The sequence below is a fragment of the Trematomus bernacchii genome, unplaced genomic scaffold, assembly GCF_902827165.1.
Source record: "Trematomus bernacchii unplaced genomic scaffold, fTreBer1.1, whole genome shotgun sequence".
In the NCBI taxonomy this organism is placed as follows: Eukaryota; Metazoa; Chordata; class Actinopteri; order Perciformes; family Nototheniidae; genus Trematomus; species Trematomus bernacchii.
The window spans coordinates 461,982-477,479 of record NW_022987577.1 but is presented as its reverse complement, the minus strand read 5'-3'; the positions used below and the strand labels follow the sequence as shown (position 1 = coordinate 477,479).

The 15,498-nt window shown below is 39.5% G+C and overlaps 1 protein-coding gene across 1 annotated transcript; it reads right to left on the bottom strand.

Moving 5' to 3' along the window:
* On the bottom strand, positions 1-11,262 carry LOC117479808 (gastrula zinc finger protein XlCGF57.1-like). The gene is made up of 2 exons (XM_034126900.1): positions 10,595-11,262; positions 1-1,770 (listed from the first exon to the last, which is right to left on the bottom strand). The coding sequence occupies exons 1-2, from the start codon at positions 10,776-10,778 to the stop codon at positions 128-130; spliced, it is 1,827 nt and encodes a 608-aa protein (XP_033982791.1). The 5' UTR covers positions 10,779-11,262; the 3' UTR covers positions 1-127.
* Between the last annotated feature and the right edge of the window lie 4,236 nt (positions 11,263-15,498).

Below are 15,498 nucleotides of genomic sequence, written 5' to 3'. Positions count from 1 at the left end.
TGGCTCTGAGACGAGGGAACAGGAAGTGGTAAAATGCTAACTCACTTCAGGGTTTTAGGACTCATTCCTGCACCACTCTATTAAACATATCTGCAGCAAAAAAAACTTGAAAAACATCTCTGCAACTTCACTCTTTTTTGCTTTTCTCACCAGCACACTTGTGTTTATTTAAATTGAACACCCGAGTGAAACCTGTCTTGCAAACTGAGCAGCTGTATGGTTTCTCCTCGGTGTGGACAGCTGCGTGTTGTCTCAGATTGGACCTTTGGGTGAAGCCTTTACCACAAACCGTACAACTGAATGGTTTCTGGCCGGAGTGGACAATTGAGTGTTGTGTCAGATTTGTCATTTGTGCAAAGTCTTTTCCACAAACTGAACAACTGAATGGTTTCTCCCCCGTGTGGACAATCAAGTGTTTTCTCAGACTTGATTTGTGGGTGAAGCTTTTACTACAAAGTGAACAACTGAATGGTTTCTCCCCTGTGTGGACAATCAAGTGTTTTCTCAGACTTGATTTGTGGGTGAAGGATTTACTACAAAGCGTACAACTGAACAGTTTCTCCCCGGAGTGGACAGTTGAGTGCTGTCCCAGATTGCCACGTGTTGCGAATGTTTTACTACAAACTGAACAGCTGAATTCTTTCTCCCCTGTGTGGAGGTGGACGTGTTTATTCAGAATTGACTTGTATGTGAAACTTTTATCACAAACCGTGCAACTGAATGGTTTTTCCCCATCGTGGACAGTTGAGTGTTTTTTCAGATTGGACCTGTCGGCAAATCTTTTACCACAAACCTTACACTTGAATGGTTTCTCCCCTGTGTGGAGGACCAGGTGTGTTCTCAGATTGCCTCTTGTTGCGAATGTTTTACTACAAACTGAGCAGCTGACTCGTCTCTCCCCTGTGTGGACAGTATAGTGTCTATTCAGAATAGACTTGAATGCGAAACCTTTACCACAAACAGGACAACTGAATGGTTTCTCCCCTGAGTGGAGGACCAGGTGTGTTCTCAGATTGCCTACTGTTGCGAATGTTTTACTACAAACTGAGCAGCTGACTCGTCTCTCCCCTGTGTGGACAGTATAGTGTCTATTCAGAATAGACTTGTATGCGAAACCTTTACCACAAACAGGACAACTGAATGGTTTCTCCCCTGAGTGGATTCTCATGTGCGACGCCAACTCTCCTCTCCTTTTAAATGTTTGTTGACAAACTGAGCAGCTTTGAGGTTTTGCTTCACTATGAACTTTGAGGTGTTCGGTCAAACCTGACCTTTTCGCAGATGTGAAATCACAGAAGGTGCAACTATAAAGTGTCTCTCCAGTGTGTTCCTGCAGATTCCCCTCATGCACAAAGCTTCTAGCACGCCCATCATCACCCTCAATGCCACTTCCGGGTACTTCATTGTCTTGCAGAGGGTTTAAATCGGGTTTCTCCCAATTTCTGCTGTCGTCAGTCTCGTACTCAGAGTGTGAACTTGTGTATTGAGTAGCTGGTTGTAAAGGATGATCTGGATCTGATCCTTCACCCTCCTCTTCATCGGTTTCTGTTGTCTCTACCTCTCGGTTATTCTCAGTCTTGATTTCATGAAGCGGTGAGGAGGACTGAGCCTTCTCTTCATCCTCTTCTTCACTCTTCACAGTAGTGAAAGTATCAGCCACCTCCTGCTCTATCTGCAGACTGGACCAGAGTTCCTCCTCTTCCTCTTTAATGTGGGGGGGCTCTGGGTCCTCCTTTACAACACTGAGGCTACACTCCTGCTGCTGGGTATCTGTGGAGATCAATGACATGAATGCAGGTGTGTTAGAAGACTCTAATTTCATGTTAACACTCAATCATTTATTATCAATTTAATGAGAAATCTCCCCACTGTGTGTACTAGGGGTGGGGGAAATAATCGATACAGTATAGTATCGCGATACTTTGCGTGGCGATATTTGATCAATACACGGATGCCAAGTATCGATGTTTTTTTATATAAACTGTAGCATATCCCTCCGCAAGATGGTCGTATATAAAACAGGAAGCTACATTAATTACATGTATGAAAGTAACACAAACAATGCCATCTCCTTTTCAGGTTCAAAGAACACACATTGGGTTATTCACATAAACTATTCATATTGCAAATACATGTTTTAAACAGGAAGGGAAGACGGACATGGATATGAGCCATGTGATTTGCAATATCGCAATATATCGTATCGCAATACTTAGCATATAAGTAAATACTTTCGTATCGTGGCTTAAGTATCGCGATAGTATCGTATCGTAGGGAGACTGATTCCCATCCCTAGTGTCTACTCTTATATAACCAATAGATATAAATGTGGTTGTGAACATGGTTCAAAACATGGGCGGAGGGAGCGTCTGCAAAACATATATATGAATGCAAACATCGGGACATGTTCTCTGATCTGATAAAGAGGAATACGCCTCATAAGAACTCTTCTGCATCAGGACCTGTGTTGAAAATGTCTGTATCAACAAATGAGTTTTTACAAAAACAGGAAACCATGGAAGACCAAGGATGTCCAGAACCTTTCTCCCTTCAGTTTACCTCCAACGCATCTTGAGATACATCGTTTTTAATATGAGGAAAAAACGTAATCCGTCAGACAACCATAGACGGACAATCTAAAAGCACAACTTGTAAATGTTCTGAGAAATAGCGTGCACAAAGAAATGTAAAAAACAAGAACACTGGTTTAGTGTAAAGATGTTAACAAACTTTACAAATGTAAAAAACTACATTGATCCCGCTTTGCAGCTTTAAAAATAAAAAGCCTCCTTAATCTACCGACTCTCAAATGACTCAGAAACATGCGGGAATGTTGTTTGGCCTGTTTCCTTAAAGTGGACCTATCATGCTATATTTGAACAATATATTGTAGGGCCATACCTATAAAAAACATGTCTGTGAATTTTTTTTTTCAAAATACCAAACAGATCATGCATTTTAGCCATGCCTCATTTCGTTCTATTTGCTCTTTCCAGCCCTGTTTTTGCAGGGGGCTGATTCTGTGAGCTGCAGCTGACCACGCCCCCCTGCAGGAGAGGGGAGCCGTGCTCTGATCAAGTCAGAAGAGGGGAAGAAAAAGAGATCTCCGTCCTCCGTGTATTATTCTTATATGATTATATAGAGTCATTATTCATTTGTTTTAAAGCTCAATAAATAACAAAGAAGACCTTTGACCGGCACTTTTCAAATTTTGTCCGGAAGATTTCAACTTTAACGGACATGTTGACCGGCAAAAAAAAAATCTAACTGAAACTCTGCCGCACGGTCCCCTCGTTCCTTGGAAGAGGCGGAGAGGTGGGTGTTTGTCATCTGCTGGTGGACTAACCGGAGAGAATTACAGTGCTTGCCTCGACGGGGAGGGATTGCATTGAATTAAAGCAGCGGGAGCAAACACTTGCCTCGGGGAGGGAGAAAGAAAGCCACAGCGGAGAATAAACAGAAGGGTAACCATGGTAACTATGCGCGGGAAGTCTTCTTCGCTGCTTTTGTGGCAGACTACAGCGCCACTTACAGGCCTGGCATATGTACTACAGCGTCTCCAGCGCTTTCGAGCGGCAATGGCCGGCCGTGGCCCAACCCCACATTCCCCTGATAGGTGGAGAGTTGGCCATATAGGCGGAGCTCCTCGTTCCTGACGTCAGATAATTTTCAAATCTGTATCAGTCTGTATAAGATCCGTTGCAGCCCCGTTTTTAGAGATTTGGGTAGGGAGGAAAAGAGAGGGTTGTGTTTTCTGACACTTGGTGAGTTCCCTGACACACCGGGGACTAGTGTTGCACGGTGTACCGATACTTGAAAAGGTACCGCGACACCCTGCCGTTAAAAACGTTACGATTCCTCCGTTTCATTAGTATCGGTACTTTAAGAATGACAGGGAAAAGTACTCCGGTGAGAAAGCGCCGTTTTAATAAGAGCCGTGTGTGTTCAGCGCTCTGCTTCCACTCCCTGCACTGCAGCCGTGCCTGCAGTCCCTCCCCTCTCAAGCACGCTCTAAGTGCCTCCCCTCTCTCGTGCACGCGCTAGCTGCCAGAGCATGTGAGAAAACGAGAAGCTGCAAGTGGGAGTGCAACTGCCGCTGCGCCTCGGCTTGTTGACAAAAAAAGACGCCAGAAGCGAAATTTGGAAGTATTTTAGCTATATCTCTGACAGTGAGGGAAAGCCTACGGACACCACGAGGCCTGTCCAAGACATGTTTTAGATCCCTGCAAACCAAGGGAGTAGGGCTGCTCGATTATGGCAAAAATCTTAATCTCGATTATTTGGGTCAATAATTGATATCACGATTATTAAAAACGATTATCCATTTACTTTGAAAACATCAATTTATTGGAGAAAAAAAATGTGAACAGTATGTTTTTAACAGTTGATTACCCTGAACTTTAAGTATAATTCAACTGAAAAACCAATAAAAAAAAAAGTAATAAAAAAAATTAAAATAAAAGTAATAAAAATAATAAAAAAATAATCGTTTTATTTCGATTACGTTGTTTTTGTAATCGTTGCAAGCCATAATCGTAATTGCGTAATTGAGCAGCCCTACAAGGGAGCCAACACATCAAACTTGGCTAAGCACCTCGCCGACCGGCATCCAGAGCTGTTTAAAGAATTTAAAGGCAATTAATGGCAATGACAACTGTCTAATATGGCTATCTTTTTAGCTAACTTACCAATGTGGCTAACATCTGCAATGTACATTTTGTCAATAATTATTTATATTACATGTTAATAAAATATCAAAGTTAACTATCAAAGAAATCACATAAACTCAAGTATAAAGAAGAGACCATGTTGTAAGAAAACACTTAACATAGGGCTGTGCAATTAATCGTATTTTAATCGCAATCACGATTTTGGCCTACCACAATTACGAAAACAACATAATAGAAAAAAACTAAATTATTTTGCTTTGCTAGGTTGTGACAGTTCACTGCAACATATTTGATCTAATTAATTTTGGTCTCATTTATTTGTATTTATCATATTTATATATGTTTAGTAGCTTGTGGAAGTGCGCTCCAAAATATTTGTTGATCTTGTTTATTGGTATTTATTATTTTGATATTATTTATTTAAATGTATCATTTATTTAATTAATTTTTTTTATTGGTTTTTCAGTTGAATTATACGTTCAGGGTAATCAACAGTTAAAAATATACTGTTCAAATTATTATTTGTATTTGTTTTAAGTCAATGAATAATTGTATTTAATAATCGTGATATCAATTATTGACCCAAATAATCGTGATTATGATTTTTGCCATAATCGCACAGTCCTAACTTAACAGATAAACTACAATTTTATTGATCATGAAAATAATAAACATAAATGACATTAACTGTGAGTTTGGTACTTCAGAATGATGAAGCTCAAACCCAGGATTAGCCTGCCCTGAACACTACTGATGATGGTATCTCACAAACTAATTAACCATCATTTTTCTAACCCATGTATTTCAACTACAGAAGTAAAAGCACAATAATTACATTTAAGACTGTTTCCCTTTTTTTAAGAAAAGTATCGAAAAAGAATCGGAATCGCAATTCTTGACTTGGTATCGGTACCAAAATGTTGGTATCGTGACAACACTACCGGGGACACATATTCATGTATAAAAAAAACGTACAAAAGTGCATTTTGCATGATAGGTCCCCTTTAAGTAAACGTTGTCTTTTTGCTTTGTGTTATTATCAAAGAGTACCAGAATGCGTACTTGACATGTTCAAAGAAAATCCCCCCCAGACCCCTGCAGGGCTTTGGTTTACAAACATGGTTTTCACAACATGTGCGTGTGCATTTGCATCACTGTGGAGAACGGGCGTGATCAAGACTCTTAAAGGGGACCTATCATGCAAAAGGCACTTTTATACGTCTTGTATACATGAATATGTGTCCCCGGTGTTCCAGGGAACTCACCAAGTGTCAGAAAACACAACCCTCTCTATTTTCCTCCATACCCAAATCTCTAAAAAAGGGGCTGCAACGGATCTGATAAAAACTGATCCAGATTTGAACACTTTACTGACGTCAGTAAAGTGGCGCTACGGCTATTGGGCCAACTCTCCACCTATCAGGGGAATGTGGGGTTGGGCCAAAGATAAGATAACTTTAACAAGATGCCTGTGTGCTTAGCACCAGGTTGTTATCATACCAGCAATCGGTCTTGCTCGTTCTTTCCCTTCCCGTCTGATGAAAGGATCAAGTTAGCTAGTAGCTAGCACGTTAGTTAGCATTACAGCCTTGTCATTTTTATTAGCCTTAAAGCTCCCATGTCATGCTTTTCCGGTTATTACCCGTCCCCTTGTGTGTTATGAAGGTTTTTATGCATGTAAACGGTGTGCAGAGTCAAAACCCTCAAAGTACACCCTGTAGCGAGTAAAACTCTAACACAGAAAATACCTCCCCAAAACGCCTCGTTGGAGATACGTCACTGCCCATTTGAGTCTTCCATTTAGTTCCGGGTACCGCCTGATGTCATGCGGTACCCGGAACGAAATGGACCAATCCCGAAGAGCTATGGCCACACCAGCAGCGGCGTGTTCCTCCTCCAGAGGTTCGAAGAACCGGCATTTCACAGACGAAAGCTTCCAAAACATTGCCCAGTTTGAGGCCGGATATGCACAGCTTGTTTGGACCGTTTGGAGCAGGGGAAGATCTGGGTATACAACCTGTAAGTTTGCATTGTTATTTGTGTATTTATCAAACAAGACTGTTTAAATGTGTAAACTGTGTTGGACTGCTAAGCCATTGACACAGTGCTAACTGTGCTAACTAAGTTGCTAGAGTTTCCATATATCAACTCTAATATCAGCAGATGGCCTTGCATACATGTATCTCATAGCAGGAGAATGTCTGCATTCACACACAAAATACCTATTGACAGTATACTGCGGGTGATTTGCCGGTCAGTCGCGAAACGTAATTACATTATAGCTGGCGTAGCGATCTAACACACGGAGCTTGAGCTAGTTTTGGTCAGAAAAACATTTTTGTGATGCTACGTTGCTAGCGTTTAAATATATCAACTACAATGTCAGCAGATGGCCTTACATGTTTGTCATGGCAGGAGAATGTCTGCAGTCACACACGGAATACTCATACAGTATACTCCGGTTTACCGTACATTGTGACCGTACATATACTGCATGTAGCTAACGAGGCTAGCTGTATGCTAGCGCAAAACAATGTATTCATGCAAGTTACATTGTATGGTAGCAGAATACCCGTATACGATTGCAATTATAAACACGTTATTGCTAGCCTAATATGAACCACTAGCTTTTGTTCATAGTAGTTTTATTACACTGCATTATAGTTGCCTTTCCTCCAAGCTAACGTTCATATCGTGTTAGCTACCAAGGTAAACAAAGCTAGGTTAGCATATTAGCAGGCAAGCTGTTCATTACACAACTACTACTAACGAATCTAAAACAACTAAGTTTCTCTAATATTTTGTGATTTGCATTTGATTTCGTCCAGCCAGATCCTGGCGGACAATCCATGACGGGGAAGGGATTCTACTACTACTGAGGCGTCGTGCTAAAAGGCACCGCACCGCACCGGCTGTGCGCAGGCAAGAGGAGGAGGAATGGATGATATACCGTGTATATATGTATATTTATGTTCATTTTGTACATTTCTAAAAATAAAGTTTAATGGAAATACTTAGTAGGCCTATCCTTTCTTCCCTGAATTCATATATAGCAAACCATGATTTGATTTCTCATCAAACAGTAGTAGTTTATAACGGGTAAAAATAACTTACTCTTTGTTATGAGAGTAGCTCGTAGGCCACAACGGAAAGACAAGGAGACATACACGAGTTTACAAAACCACGGCACATTTATTGTGGTAAATGCAAAGATAGGTGGTTGAGAGGATCGCAGAGTTAGTCTTCCTGCAGCCGCTTTGGAGAGAGACTGGGGCCGTAGTGTCCGGAGGTGTCCGTGATCGTGCTGATTAGCCTCTTCAGCTCCACCCCATCGTAAGACAAAGGCCCTGGGGCCGTCACACTCTTCTATAACAACAGTTAAAAATATATATGTATATAAAATATACCGCTGTACCGACGCCATGATAAGACTGATGTTACGCTGAGAGCAGCCGGGAAAAGCACTGACATGGGCGCAGCCTCTCTGGTGGTTGACTAATCAGAACGAGTGGCCGAGCTGACCAATCGGAGCACACTAGGCTCACAGGGAGGGGGGGGCAAGAGCTCCAACGAGTCGTTTAGTGGAGAAAGTGAATACTGCTGAATACACATGCTTGACAGAGATGCTGTATGCGAAACCAATGTGAGTTTGGAAAATTGCACAGTATAAATCTATTTTAGTATACCTCAACAATGTAATTATGATCAGTGGAAATGGCCATGACATGGGCCCTTTAACATGAAGTAACATTAAGTAACCCAAAATGTTAAACAGTAGAGTAGTAGTCATATTTCGTGAACCCTTTGAAGAGTACTGTCACCGGTGTGATCATTCTATAATACACAATTTAAGCCCGGGGGAGAAATGCTAACGCTAACGCTAGCATCGACAATCGGCGATCTTTTCTACTTCATGCTATCTGCACAAATGGTTGAAATTAAAAAGACCAGGCAGTTCAGAGAGAATCAAAGGAAGGCAGGCAGGCAGCTTTGCATGACATTCTTCAGGACGTGTTTCATTGTGGTGATAGTGAGGATAGTCAATCGTTTTGTTGACAAGACAGTAGTGACGGCCATCTTGGTGACATGTGTTGTTGACCAGAGATGTAGTTCATTGAGCGTTTCACACAAACAAATGTGTTACTTCACAGTTTTACGACACATTTTATTTTTTTTGACTTGCAAAATTATCTTTTAAAATTGACAAACATCATATGTGCAATTCGTGGCACAATTCAAACGGGATCGAAAGATAATCTTTCTCTCTCCATTGACTTCAATTCATAATTTTTTCGAAAAAAGGTCCCATGGAGGTCCACCGGAAGGGGAGGGACTTCGCCACTCTATAGAGTGGCGAAGTCCCTCCCCTTCCGGTGGACCTCCATGGGAGAGAAAGAAAGATTATCTTTCGATCCCGTTTGAATTGTGCCACGAATTGCACATATGATGTTTGTCAATTTAAAAGATAAATTTGCAAGTCAAAAAAAATAAAATGTGTCGTAAAACTGTGAAGTAACACATTTGTTTGTGTGAAACGCTCAATGAACTACATCTCTGGTCAACAACACACTGACTGACTGCCTTTTGTTATGTTTGTTTCTACTCCTGTTCTTTTTAAAGCGACCTTGGGTCTCATGAAAGGCGCTATATAAATCCAAGTTATTATTAATACATCATTGGAACGGTAAGAATCTCAGCTACAACACTGACTAAAGCCTTCCCATCTCCAGTATGCCTACATGACAAGCATTTTTATAATATACAGTAAACATATCTTTGACTTATTGCAAAATTATAAAATGAAATTCACCCCTGCTGTCATTCTGGCTTTGACTGTTCAAATGAGATGTCAACCATCAAAATGGGGTAAGGGGTTCCAGAAATACTGTGCAAAACACATCGGCCAATTTTGACCGATAATAGTATGGGAAGGGGGGTATGACCGAACGCAAGAGAAGAGACAATCATCAAGCCAGATACCAAGGTATTTACAACAGGCAACCACTTCAATTACTTTTCCTTTATGGTATTGTTATTTGGTTTTTATTAGTGCTTTTGTCGTTTTGAAGGAAATTAAAATACTGTATTGAGTTGGTTTCTTCTGTTTTGGAAGCCTTGTATATCTTTTTCGTCTTGTTAGAAATACCCCATGGTAAAACTGTGTTCTAGCAGCAGTTAAAGAAGCTTAGTTTGCTGTCTTAGACTGCCAGATGTATTAAGATGGTTTGTTCACAATTTACACATAAAACCTAAATGTTCATCTGTTTATTGTTCTTCCTTTATATTCAAAGCATGTTGATTGTCTATTGGCTATATCTTGACATAATGTTAATTTGATCATACTTGCCATACATTTATTTTAATTGATGCGATTCCTCCAAAGGTTTTGTAATAGACCCCTAGTACTTTTAATTTATAAAGTAATAATACATGTGATAATACACTCATTAGTGGCCTGACTGGCCCTCCTAATTTGTTCCTTAATGACCCCATGATGTGATTATGTATATCTTAAAACCTTTAACAACTATATTTAGATGTTCACAAATATCTACATTTATGTATAAAATACATGTGTAGCAGTTAGACAAACATAATCAATAGATTATCTCATTAATACCTATTTTATATATTAAAAAAAAGTTTACTAAACCACCGTTTGTTGACAAAATGATTTGGGTTGAAAGTTATACTGTTGTGTCTCAAACGGATAGACTAGGTTATTAATTTATTTGCCTAATAGTTGCTTAAAATGCTACAATAACATTTGCAATTCGTTTTTAATCTGCCATGTACGGTAATGTCTCTCAGCCACCGTAGTGTCGTGTCAGGTGGGCGTGTCGTGTAGGGGGCGTGTCGTGTAGTGTCGTGTACTGGCCGCGGCCGCAGCTAGATCATATTGCACTCTATAACACTTGACAAACCTGTTCTGTGTAGCCGGACTTCCGGATTCAAAAGGGCGTCCAGTAGCTTCTGTTGTCGCTGATTCTCCTTTAAAGTTGACTCCAGTTCCTCTGCTATCGTCCTCTCGAACAGCTCGAATATCTCCTCAGCAGCTGCAGTGAGCCGCTCGTTGACAAAAGCTCTCAGCGTTTCAACTTTAGACATGTTTTTATCAAATCACAGCAACTTTTCCTCCAGTGAAAGCTGTGTTGCTAGGCTACGTTCTCGTCCGTCTCGAGCTAGAAAGCTAACATCCTTAGCTTCGTGGGGGAGATATTCCAGATATTTCTTAAGCAATAAACACCACATACTCCATTAAGATAGGTGTGTTTTGACGGTTCCCCCCCCCGCAAATAATACAGTTTGGTCTCTGCAATGAACGCTGTGTAGTCAAGTTCCGTCACCGTCTATGTGGAGCTAGCGCGCTAAGCTAACTTCCGCTAGCATTCTTAACTCCATGGATTTTTGCTCAATTCCAAACCGCCACCTACACACTACCCCTCAGTTTGCGTGTTCTCGCAACATTAAGTGCTGTTCCAAACCAACGAGTGATGAGGGGGAGTGGGTTATAACCTATAGTTATAACTTATAAAGCCCTTCAACAGCGAGTCTGCATCACCTGCTGCTCCCATGGATTTGCTCCATCTGAAAGGACTCACCGCTGGGTGTGTCCGTCAGGAAACAAGCTGCTTTCAAATAGTTCCGCCAAACAAGATAGACATGTAGGCCCAACTCCAAACCACACCCTACCCACTCCCACTCGAAACTCACAGCTAAATGAGTCTCCCTCCTATCAGATGGAGGGTCTAAAAACAGCAGCAAGCTTTGGGACAAACTCCTCTCTCTCTCTCTCTCCGGCATCTCTTGGACAACAATTCTAAATTAATAACTAAAATAAAAATAAAACTCCAAAAATCTTTAATTTAGTTTTAAGCCTGATGTTTATAAGCTTCTTAGTTTTTGCAACAGTCTATAAATATACACAACTTTATAATAAAATGCACACATGTACCTTTTTCTAGACTAAACACAATCCTAAGTTTAAAAAAGATGAGGTTTCCATGAAGCTATTAACATTGGTATTACAATTTCAGATGAGAAAGCAACACATTTGAAATAATATGGAATTTAACAGTTTACAGAGGACTTCTGCACCAAAACAGTATTGTTCTTAAATACAACTAATAGTTCAGACTTCAGACAGGCTGCCCTCCATTTTGAGGACGTAGCCATGAAGGCTCCGAAACCAGTAAAGGGAAAAAGTTCACATTTATTGGACTCTCGGATGTTTAGTTTTCCTGATATAACAGTATATAACTGACTAAATAATAATAGAGCCTGGTTTTAACACTCACCCTGTTGTTTTCCTCCTGCTCTGTCGAAGAGAGAAATGGTATGGCAAGCCGATTTAGCTTTTATTCAATTCTGGAGGATATCAAAAAATCTATTCTTAGTAGTAATAATGTTTATTTCTGATATCAAAAATGTAATGTTAACTAGTTAGAATGTGAATTCTTGATATCAGAAATTCTATTTGTATTTATAACTAGTAACAATTGAATTCCTGATATCAAAACAATTATTTTTTAACTAGTTCGAATTGTATTTCTGATATCAACAATTGGCATTTCGACTAGTTGAAATGTAATTACTGATATCAGAAATTGGTATTTGAACTAGTTCAAATTCCAACTCCCATTTGAAATGAATGAGAAAAACGATGCAAATCTCATAGTTAAAGGTAGGAATGGAGAAACCAGCTCGAGTGTGCTAGAATTTGAAAGTACACAACCGAAATAAATCTGCCCCTTCCTTCAGACTTCCTTACAGAGCCCCTACTCCAACACACACGAACGCACACATGACCAATGAGGGCACGAGATAAGTTTGTGCACAAGATGGAAGGCTGACAGGCAGGTAGGCCATCCAGTTATTTAGCCGGGCCGGCTCAGATGATTGGTCGTGCTTTTTACAGTACTACGGCTTCCACAGATGACATGTTTTGTATGTATTTATTGTCAAAGCTTTTCATATATTCACTGCTATCGGGATGTTAAGAGCATTCCATGGAATATAACAAAAAGTGTTTCTGAAGTGAATTACCTACCCCACCTTTAAAATCGCATTTCTGATATCAGAAATACACATTACAACTAGTTACAATTTAATTTTTGATATCAAGAATTTGCATTCTAACTAGTTAAAATTCAATTTTTGATATCAGAAATAAACATTATTAGGCTACTAGTAAGAATAGATTTTTTTTTTTATCCTCCAGAAATGAATAAAAGCTAAATCGGCTTGCCATAAAATGAACTTCTTACTTTCACTTTCAAAGTCCCTCCCTTTTGCAGCTCCTCCCTTTGTTTTTAACAACAAAACTGTTTCCCCTCACTTGCTCTCAGAGTTACACAGCTCCAAGAAGACGTTCCTGGAAGCTAGATATAGATAACTAAATACAAATCCAGTTTTTGATATGAAAATGTGTTTTATCCTCTCCTTTGCTCTCTTATTTACACCCACTTTGTATTTATTAGGTGCTGTCAATGGATTCATTTCTCACAATAACAATAAAAAACAAGCTGAAATCCTTTGAAGAGGTAGAAAGGGACTCCGTTTATTGAAAGTGGAAACAAATCAACATATAAAAATCTCAGAAATCACAGGAAACAAATGTACAGTGACTTCAACTCAGATACATTCTTTGCAAGTCAAACTCTCTGGGTTTTCTTTTCAACAACGTTCTCCAAGTCAACCGGCCGTTTAAAGTTGTACTTTCAGGTGTTTTCAGAATAAAATATGAAAACATTAGATCAAAATGTCTGCAGGACAGCACTGATTCGATAAGAAAGCATTTCAAAATGATGCCAAACTATTTTACGTTTCATTTTAACGCTATTTAAGTGTTTTTTCAAGACTTGCAGACACCCTGATTTAATTTGTAGAGTTGTCATTTTTCATAAGATTCTTTTTCCAGATACATTTAGCGAATAATCAGTAAAGAAAAATGTAAATAACCAGAAGGAATCAGATGTTTATCCTCTGAAGCTGGGGGTTAAAACAGATTGTACTCGGGTAATAAACAACACACCACAGAACATATCATGCTCTCCGGGAATGTCAAACAACACACACAAGGTTCAATCCCACTGCACACACACTTAACATTTGACAACATATACAAAGAAGGGGCCCTTTGAGGACATAAGGCCTCAAGAAAAGACATTCATATGAGCACATTTGTTCTTAACTGGCCTGTTATTCAGGAGATTTCATCAACAGAGCTTGTTTTACCACTTAAAGGTGGGGTATGTAATTTTGGAGAAACCAGCTCGATTGCGCTGGAATTTGAAAGTACACAGCCGAAAAAAATCTGCCCCTTCCTTCAGACTTCCTTACAGAGCCCCTCCTCCAACACACACGAACGCGCACATGACCAATGAGGGCACGAGATAAGTTTGTGCACGAGATGGAAGGCTGACAGGCAGGTAGGCCATCCAGTTACTTTAGCCGGGCCGGATCAGATGATTGGTCGTGCTTTTCACAGCGCCACGGCTTCCACAGATGACATTTTTTTATTGTCAAAGCATTTAATGTATTCATTGCTTTTCTGGATGTTAAGAGCATTCCATGGAATATAACAAGTGTTTCTGAAGTGAATTACCTACCCCACCTTTAATTTATATTATTTGTAGTTAAAATTCCCCAAATCAGGGCAAAAAAAGAAGAATTAAAGTCTGGAGCAACGCTAATAGCATGTGAGGCTGTATGTAAACCCAGCTAAATGCTAACATGCTTATGTTTACCATGGTATTAGTTTAGCGTGTTAGCATGATAGCATTGGCAAATTCGCAATTAACATCAATTCTTTTGGAGATCTTTAGTCAAAATCTGAAGTATTAAACAAATAAATCCCAACGATTGATCAATATTTCTACCCGCAGAGCTATGGCTAATAGAAATACCATTAGCTTCAATAATGCTAAATACTGGAGTGTGTTGGCATGACAACTTATACAATCCTTGATGTCTGACAGAAAAACTTCACACTTGGAGTTAAAGTTTTTGTGTGATCATTTCGACCCCAAAAAATGAAGAATAAAAGTCTGAAGCAACGGTAGTAGCATGTGAGGCTGTATGTCAACGCAGCTAAAATGCTAACATGCTTATGTTTAGCATGGTATTAGCTTAGCGTGTTAGCATGCTAACATTGGCAAATTCATACTTAAAACAAAGATCTGCTGAGGCTTATGGGAATGTCATTTGTTTTGCCGTTATTTTAGACATTATTCGAAGTATTAGATCCATTTATTCTATCGATATTTCAACCCGCAGTGCTACGGCTAATAGATATACCATAGCTTCAATGATGCTAAATACTGGAGTGTTTTTGGCATGACAACTTTTACAATCCTTGATGTCTGACAGAAAAACTTCACACTTGTTTTCGAGACATTTTTCTGAATGAAACGTAAAACAGGTTGCCTTATAAAGGTTGTATTCGTCACATTTAAACACGTTATTTACGACACGTTTGTGCAGTTTTTGATGAAGACCTCAACAAACAAATAAAGACAGGAAAATAATCACTTCTGCAGAAAACCCAATTGTGCTATGACTTTCAACTTGTAGAAAAGTTGGATCTAAAGATATAAAACATTGCAGTGTTTGATTTATGATTTTTGATTTTTTTAAAACCATTGGTTCCTAAAATACTAAAAAAGGAAATTAATTGATATTAATCACTCTAAGCTTTAAAGATCCACACAGTGTGTTTTAGTGAGAAACTCCAACTGAAGGCTTTAAAACTTAAAAAAACAAACTCCACAGGACATTTTAAAGAAGGATATTTGATTTATATGGATGCAAACCAGGGTTTCTGTTA